We start from the raw sequence: 9,230 nt of genomic DNA, 5'->3' as shown, positions 1-9,230 counted from the left end.
ATCAGGGTGGGGGTCCCCACTGGGGTGCTTGGGTAAGGTAATGATGGCTGTTTGCACCTGGTCACACATCCTTCAGGGTGGGGGTCCCCACTGGGGTGCCTGGCCAGCCTGGGTGAGGGGATGATGGCTGTTTGCAGCTGGTCACACACCCTTCAGGGTGGGGTCCCCACTGGGGTGCCTGGCCAGTCTGGGTGAGGGGCTGAGGGCTGTTTTCAGGCTCGCGGGTGACTGAAGCTCCCAACCGCTCCTTTTTTTTCCTTTTTTCTTTTTTTATTCTGGGCCAGCTTTAGCTTTGAGGCTTGGCTCCAGCTCTTAGGCCTCCACTGCTGAAACCAGGTTTCTGGCCTTTGTTTACAATGTTGCGATCCTGCTGGCTGTCTAAAGCAGGCTTCTGGGTTTGTTTTTTTCCTTCTATATTTGTTAAAATGTTTCAAACTGCCGGCTCAGAGGCCTGCAGTAGCAGGCGGGGAACTTTGGAGTCCTCCGCCACTGAAGCAAGCAAGCCTCATGTTAGTTTCAAGCTGCCTGGCTGCCGGCCGCCATCTTGGCTGACAGTTAATTTGCATATCTCGCTGATTAGCCAATGAAAAGGGTAGTGGTTGTACGCCAATTACCATGTTTCTCTTTTATTAGATAGGATGTTAGTTATAATTAAGAGCTTTTTAATACTTTTAGACTTTGAGCAGATATTTTAATGTATTTGACTCAATCCATTTAATTCAATTGTTGAAATAAATTTTAGTTATTGGTATCACAAATTGAAAACCTCTAGTCAGTCTTGCACTTTGTAACTGAATGTTGCATGTGTCCTGTTTAAGTGGCTTCTGAATTCAGCAACTGCTATTTGTATTATACTAACAGTATGTACTATAGTGATGCTTTATTTTTTTAACTTTACTGTTGTTTTTGTTTTATTTTTGTCCACTGTCATACAGTTGCATCTTAATTTTTGTTTCATTTCCTGGTAGTTGTTTGTGGCTACATCACAGTTTCAGATAGACCCAGTGGGATACATAAAATCCAAGATGATCTACAACCTTCAGAAATCCTTCACTTAAACAGTTTGAATTCCTTCAAATCAACTGAGTGTCTCCTTCTCAGTCTGCTTCGCAAAGACAAAAACAAAGAAGAATCAAATGCTACTGAGAGACTGCAGATAAGCGATCACGGATTTCAAGAAAAATGTGTTAAGAAAGTGCAGCTAGTTGATTTAAAAAACAGAAGAGCCAGTGCTAATGACATATTAGGAGGAAGCTGTCATAGTTTAATAGGCTTAAGTAGTATGCATGCTTTATCCTCTAACATCAAACCAAGGTGCTATTCTTTAGAAGGAATTATAGATTTGCCAGGGAGTTCATGTAAAGAGGTCTCCGATGTCATCCATCAATCTATTCTGAATATAGAGGGACAAAATAATAAACAATGTTTAGAGTCTGAGATCAAACAGGAATCCCTAATGAATCTTCATTCAGAGGAAAGTATTCAAAAGCCACTCTGTGTTGGTTTTAAGAGAACCTCTACTATGACTGTTCAAGACCAAGAGGAGTTATCTAATGGGAAAAGCAGGTCAAGACAGCTTTGTAGATCTCAGAGTTTACTTTTAAGAAGTAGTATGAAGAGGAATAGTTATATCAATATGCCAGTGGCTGAAATTATCATGAAACCAAATCTTGGACAAGACAGCACAAGTGTGCAAACAGCTATGGAAGGTGAACATGGAGAGTTTAGTGCCACAATCAATAAAAGACTCTGCAAAAGTACAATAGAACTTTCAGGAAATTCTTTATCTTCAGCCTCTTCTATGTTGACTGGCACACAAAGTAAGGTTGATGCTTTCATTGCACGTAATATTAACTGTTAGTGTTTACTAACTATTTTTGCTTGCCTGGCTTTTCTTCTCTGAAATTGCTTTTTTCTCCCTCCAAAAAGAAAGTTTCTTACTGTAAAAGACTTGTCACGATGTAACCAAGATTTATTCTACTTACCTAAAGCACTTAAGTTCCTTTTTTTTCAATTTCACTTATTCTGACTCATTTTAGTTGTAATAACTATAGGATGTTAATAGCCAAATAAGTTATGAAGAAATTAATGAGAATCTTAATCATGCTTTTGAGGAATGTGGAAATTTCTAGTTAAAAGAAATGAAATATAGAAATATTATTTTACTTTCTTTAAGTAACTCCGTATGCTAATAGTATGAAAGCAACTAATGTTATTGATTATTTTTTTCGGGGTTGGGGACTTTGCTTTCTAGGTTTGCTGCAACCTCATTTAGAGAGGGTTGCCATCAATGCACTACAGTTATGTTGCTTGTTACTTCCCCCACCAAATCGTAGAAAGCTTCAACTTCTGATGCGCATGATTTCTCGGATGAGTCAAAATGTTGATATGCCCCAACTTCACGATGCAATGGGTACAAGATCACTGGTAAGTTGATTTCTTAAGGAAAGAATAAGCCCTGGTTCATAAACAAAACAAAAAAAGGAAACCAAACCATCTAAAACTACTTGAGTGTTGTCATGGTCTTGACATCCTCGTTTCTTAGGTTAGAAATGCTCTTAAAAGTCTAACATTTCCTAGAAATAAAATGTTGACATATTAATCCTTTGTGCCCAGTCTGTTATACTTTAACATCTTGATCTTTAGTCTGAAAATTTTGCCTCTTCACTCATCCTGTATCACTTCATAGTCGGACCATATTATATGGCATTTCTGTTTGGTGGGAAGGAAGAGGAGATGTAGGTATTGTTGGAAGCTTAAGGGTACTAACTCTGAAGCAGAAAGTTAATGGAAATGCATGTATAGTAAATCTTAATGTTTCAGAGATTGTGGTAAGCTGTATTTGATGAATTATGTGAATTAGAATGGCACATCACTGTGGTCAAGGAGTTGATAGAGACTACTATGTAGCCATCTCAGGTTCTATATGAGGATGAGGGCAGAGGTATTTATGTGCAGATATTGATTGCAGTATGAACTCTTGAATGTAGTCTCCTCTCGTCCCTTCCCTTCCCTTCCCTTGTCCTCCCCTCCCCTCTCCTCTCTTCTTCTCCCCTCCCCTCCTCTCTCCTCTCTCCCCCTCCCCTCTCCTCTCCTCCTCTCCAGAGCTAACTCTCCTCACAATGGAGTTTCAATTTACAAGAGGTTTTTGTACCAAGGGATTTGGAGCTAATCTCTATTTTTCCACTCATCAGGGACAGTTCTTTTACAATGATAGACCTAATATAAGGAGGAAGAATTATTCTTAAGTAATTGTAGCACCACCTTTTGAAAAGTATTTTGTGAAAATAATTTGAGACATGAGTAGGAAGGAGATAATTTTGATTTTACACTTTTTGAGTGCGAGGTATGGGACATCTGAGTGAAATTTATCTAACAGAATGTTGGAAATGTGAGTCTGGTGAAGAAAGTTCAGGGCAGAAGGCAGATTTTTGGAAGAGGTAGTAGTTGAAGCTATGAGAGTAAATGAGCTCTACAAAGCTGAGAAAGAAGAAGAAAACACTGAGTACTAAGCTTTGGAGGGAGATAGGAAACCTGCCTGATATGCAGGAATAAAACCAAAAGTATTTCAATTCAGTATGCTCATCATACATTATGTGAAAAATACTTAAAACAGAATTCTGATATTCTAATTATTTTAGAATGAGGTATGCATGTGTGTGACTTATATAAGCTAGTGGATTATATGGATATTGTTATGCCCAGATTTCAAGATCCCCAATTGACCAACAGGGAGCCAGCCGAGTCCGATGCAAAAAGCAGTGAGTCTTTATTATTATTACAGGCCTGGGTCTGGCTCCCAGCCTCTACCTACGCAACGGCGAGACGAGAGTGCCAGCCCCGTGGGAAAAAAGGGGTTTTAATAGAGGGGTGGAGTGAGGGGAGGAGAGATGACTGTGGACCCTGCCGATTGGCCAGGTGCAAGTCGGGTCTTTTTTTTTTTTAAATATATTTTATTGATTTTTTACAGAGAGGAAGGGAGAGAGACAGAGAGCCAGAAACATCGATGAGAGAGAAACATCAACCAGCTGCCTCCAGCACACTCCCCACTGGGGATGTGCCCGCAACCAAGGCTGGCTAGTTCAAAGAAGTCCTGGATGTGGCTAGCAGAGTAGCAGAGGCTTGGGCTTCCGGAGGAAGCCTTTGCCGAGCACATGGCCAAGGTAAGATGGAGTGCGTAACCCTTACCCTGGGGCAAGATGGAGGGCGTAGCCCTCGCCCTTTCAGATATGAATAAGAGTAAATGAGCTCTGAAATATAAAATGTATTCCAGAATTTGAAGACTCTTTGTAACCATTAACATTTATGTTATATTAGAGGCCTGATGCATGAAATTTGTGCAAGAGTAGGCTTTCCTTCCCCCAGATGTTGGCACCGGCTTCCCTCTGGCACCCAGGATCCAGGCTCCCCTCCAGTACCCCGACTTCCCTCACAGTCTGGGCTTCATCTGGAAGGTCATCCGGTCTAATTAGCATATTACACTTTTATTATTATAGATAGTCTCCTGGTTTGTGTTTTTGTGAGATTAATGTAATAAGTCGTTGCTCTATAATAGTCTTTAAGCAACATATCTATATGGTATTAATGGGACCTATGGTATTTGCTGACAAAATTGTAACAAAGTTAAAAGTTAAGCCTTTCATAATGGAATAATATTAAGGAAATACATAACAAATACTTTAAAAAAAAAGAATAGACATTCTTACCTTTCTAATAAAATTATTTTTCTCATTTTTAATCTGAAGCCTGCTTATCATGTGCTACCCAGAAATTACTGTTATTATAGCACATAAAACCTTAGGTTTTTAAATTCACATCTCTTAATATGTTTTTAGATGATACACACGTTTTCTCGATGTGTGCTATGCTGTGCCGAAGAAGTGGATCTTGATGAGCTTCTTGCTGCAAGATTAGTTTCTTTCTTAATGGATCATCATCAGGAAATTCTTCAAGTACCCTCTTACTTACAGGCTGCAGTGGAGAAACATCTTGACTACTTAAAAAGGGGCCTTGTATGTATTATATAAGTCAAAATTATCTGGATTAGGTGCTCTGCTTCCCAGGTGCATACCCTGCGCTGCCTCTCCCTTCCTCCAACCTCTCCCCTCTCCCCTAGGTGCCTCACCTTTACCTTCCACACTTCTAAGCTCCAAGGGCCCTTCCTTTGCCTCTATAACTTGGTTCCTAAGCCCACTTCTTATACGAATTACTTCTACCTCTGGTTTTTCAAAGAAATATTCTCTTATAGTTTGAAACAAACAAAAATATTCTCTGCACTAAGTCAGTTGCAAGTGGCAAACTCATCTCAAACTAGCCTAGTCAGAATGGAACACTTTATCAGCTTACATTAATAACCTCTAAAAGTCAGGGCTGTAGACAGAATCTGGGGAGTCAAATAGCAATAGGACTCTCTTTTCATCCTACTGTTTCTTATTTCCATTTTGGTCCTGTATTTGACAAATGGCCCTTCAATATGATGGGAATATGACTGATTAAAGCTCTTGAGTTACAAACTTATGTTTGCAATCCAAAGGAAAAAAGAGCAATCCTCCATCTCCAATTTGAAAAGTTCTTAGTCTGGACTCTGGCCCAATCTAGGATATCTAAATGCATAACCTTTGGGTGATTGAGAGTGAGTAGCTTGGAGAGAGGACCTTGTTCTTCAAAAAAGGTCAGGATTGTGAGTGTACAATGGGGAGGAACTGTTTACAAGGAGGAGAGAAGACGTACTGAGCAGCCAAAAACAACAGATGTCTACTACATTCAGTCTTTGGCTACCCAGCACATGTATTCATGTGTCTTCCCATACATACCATTCTAACATTGCCCTGCTTACAATTACAACTATCCCATATACTTTCTTTTTTTTTTTTTGCCAATAGGATGTTATGGGCTCAACCCATGCCATTGCACCTCAAAAACAGTAGAAGAGTACTTTTAACTGTTACTGTGTCAAATATTCATGTTTTAAGATGCATTAAAATACCACTTCAGTTAATGTTTTGTAGTTAAAATAATAAAATCCATGATTAATAGTTATAATGATGATAACTACTTTTATTTAATACTTCTAGTGTGCTAAACACTTTTTATATATTATTTCATGGAATCAGGGACACTTCACACACCAAGAAAAGTTAAAATACTTACTGAATCAAAGCTGGTAGGTTATGGAGCTGAAATTTAAACCTTAAAGTGTTGAACGTTTGGTGGCAAAATAATAGGTACTAAAAGCCATCAAAAGAACACTTCATCAAATAGGAACATGACCAGAATTAATAGACTGTATCATTTTGTTCATTACAGATTAAAAATCCTGGAGATGGACTGATTGCTCCTTTGCCAACATATTCATACTGTATGCAGATTAGTGCTCAGGAGTTTGATGAACAAAAGGTTTCTACCTCTCAAGATGCAATTGCAGAACTTTTGGAGAATATTATTAAAAGCAAGAGTTTGCCTTTAAAGGAGAAAAGGAAAAAACTAAAACAGGTAAGAGGATGAGCAAGTTCTCAATCATGTAAATGATTTTTAAAATGCTGTTGCTGATTATTACTTAATAACACTTAGCATTTAATTTCTTGCTTTAATATTTTTTTAATATTGGATATGTAAGCTGCATATGACTACCTGCCTGGTTTTACTCTTTGCTCTTAAATTTTAATAATAATAATAACAGTTACACTCCTTTACTTCTGGTGTTCTGTATGATTATAGTTTGGATTAGGATGGTAAAACAATTACAAAATTTGGATTATATTACATAACTTTTAGTGACTCATCATTACCATTTAGAATTTTTAGCTCTACATCAAGAACCAGTAGCCACATGATTCTGATAAGTTCAATTTCAAGTCCCTGAAATATAGTAGACACCTGTAATAGACACCTTTATAGGCTTTATCAGTGGGAAGGAAGAAGATCTGGAGATTAGGGGGAGATTTAGCAGAAGAGAATCCTAGAAAGTTAATACTGAAATCAAGAAATCTTGCCGAAACCGGTTTGGCTCAGTGGATAGAGCGTCGGCCTGCGGACTGAAGGGTCCCAGGTTCGATTCCGGTCAAGGGCATGTACCTGGGTTGCGGGCACATCCCCAGTGGGAGATGTGCAGGAGGCAGCTGATCGATGTTTCTCTCTCATCGATGTTTCTGACTCTCTATCTCTCTCCCTTCCTTTCTGTAAAAAATCAATAAAATATATTTTTTTTAAAAAGAAATCTTACAGTGTACCTTTTATATATGAGAAAGCAGAGGGAGAACAAGGATAAGTTGAAAGGTATTCATCTCTGTAATACAGTCAAACCTTATTTCTTGAATGTCTCCCATCTCCAACAGTTGGGTTCTGGACCAAGTTGTACACAGGAAAACTGTCTCAATTGTCAACCAAAACTTCAATTTTTGCCCTGACAGCCTTTTCATGCTGACAACTCAGCATGACAAAAAGTGTCTCTCAGGCAACAAAGGAGAGAATGCTTTTGTTGCGATGATGATTAGCACAATTTTAAAACATAAAGTGGCCATCAAGAGTGCTAATGTTGCTAAGCGTGTGAAAGTGCTCACACAACAACAACCACAGCAAATGAATAGGTAGAAAAGCTGTTGTTGATTGGATAAAGGAAAAGCAGTTAGCAGGTGACAGCCTTTTAGAGGCAGTGGTATATAACAAATTCCTTTAAGGCGAGTAGGCGTGGTTCCATAAATTTAAGAAAAGAAGTGTTTATTTATAGGTTAACAGTACTTTAGACTTAGACATGTACTGTATATAAGAAAGGTTAAAACGGAATCAATTGGGTGTCTGGGATGGATTAATTCAATTTACATTATTTCTAATGGGAAAAAATGATTCAGTTTTCAAACAAATCACTTCTCAAATAGGCTTCTGAAACCTTGACGGTATTAAGTTCAAGAAATGAGGTTCCACTCTACATCTTTGAGGAAAGCACAGAATTAATTTAAAATATATACTGGCTTCAGCTAGAATAATAATGTTAAATAACTCTCTAAGTCCTTATGTCATTTTTAAGTTTCAGAAGGAATATCCACAGATATATCAGAAAAGATTTCCAACCACGGAAAGTGAAGCAGCACTTTTTGGTGACAAACCTACAATCAAGCAACCAATGCTAATTTTAAGAAAACCAAAGTTTCGTAGTATGAGATAATAACTGAATTACAAATTGTATAATACTTGTGAAACTTAAGTAAATAAAGCCATATCTAAGAATCCAGCTACTTTTTAAAAAGGAAACCTGTTTACTATTTAGTTTTTTCCTAAACAAAGCACATTGTACAAGGAAGTGCCAAAAGTTTTTATCAATGTGAAATTGATAAGAAACTAGTGGATCCCAACTGAGAGAAAATAATAGTAGATGATACCAGATATTTTAATAGAAATCAATCTTTTTTTTTTATAGAACTATCTGGAAAAGCTATCATCGTGTGTACTAAAATTATATTTACTTGAATTTTAAAACTGACATGTTCAGTAAAATTAAGCTCTAATTCTATTTTCAAAAGAAAACTCAGCATGTATACATATGGATATTAGCTTAAAGAATTAGTTGTGTAGGGTTACTTTTGTTTTTAAGAATGTGAAGAATATTTGAAAACTCAATGAATTCTCAACTGCTAAATATTGCACTCATTATTTTTACTTTTGATCTATTTATATATGTATGTGTTTTTAAAATGTGTATATATAGACTTTGGTTTGCCTTAAAAATGTATCCTAACTGCTTCAGTCATCATTTTTTTCAGTAAATATGTAAGACAATCATGTATTCATTCATAAGATATTTATTTAGCAACTACTATGAGCCTTTCATTATTTTAGGTATGGAGAGACAATGATGAATAACATAAAACCTCTTCCCTTAAAGTATTTTCTAATTAAGGGAGATACACCTAACAGATACTTAAAAATAACAATACACCCACCCCCCAAAAATCAAGTCATGGGGAGTCCTTCAACTGAAGACGTCATGACCTCTTTGATTATGAGACAGTTCTCTAAGCTAGTATTTTGTATTTTTCAAACTGTTACATATTAGAATCACCTGGAGAGCTTTTAGTAATATATTCTTAGGCCCTACCTTATAACAATTAAATCCAAATTTTGAGGGATGGTATATAGCAGCAATTTTCAACCTTTTTCATCTCATGGCACACATAAACTAATTATAATATTCTGTGGCACACTGAAAAATCTTATTATATTTTTGCCAATCTGAC

General features: G+C 37.2%; 1 protein-coding gene across 1 annotated transcript in view; it reads left to right on the top strand.

Annotated features, from left to right (window-relative positions):
* DEPDC1 (DEP domain containing 1) overlaps positions 1-9,230 on the top strand; it is a 42,006-nt gene extending 32,776 nt beyond the window's left edge. The window contains exons 8-12 of the mRNA XM_015568033.1: positions 969-1,820; positions 2,255-2,427; positions 4,836-5,012; positions 6,307-6,492; positions 8,024-9,230. Of these exons, the coding sequence (XP_015423519.1) occupies positions 969-1,820; positions 2,255-2,427; positions 4,836-5,012; positions 6,307-6,492; positions 8,024-8,161 (1,526 nt within the window). The 3' untranslated portion in view covers positions 8,162-9,230. The remainder of the gene's footprint in view (positions 1-968; positions 1,821-2,254; positions 2,428-4,835; positions 5,013-6,306; positions 6,493-8,023) is intronic.

The sequence above is a fragment of the Myotis davidii genome, unplaced genomic scaffold, assembly GCF_000327345.1.
Source record: "Myotis davidii unplaced genomic scaffold, ASM32734v1 scaffold1244, whole genome shotgun sequence".
NCBI classification, from domain to species: domain Eukaryota; kingdom Metazoa; phylum Chordata; class Mammalia; order Chiroptera; family Vespertilionidae; genus Myotis; species Myotis davidii.
The sequence above is the reverse complement of the archived record's forward strand: the minus strand, read 5'-3'. Positions and strand labels throughout refer to the sequence as shown.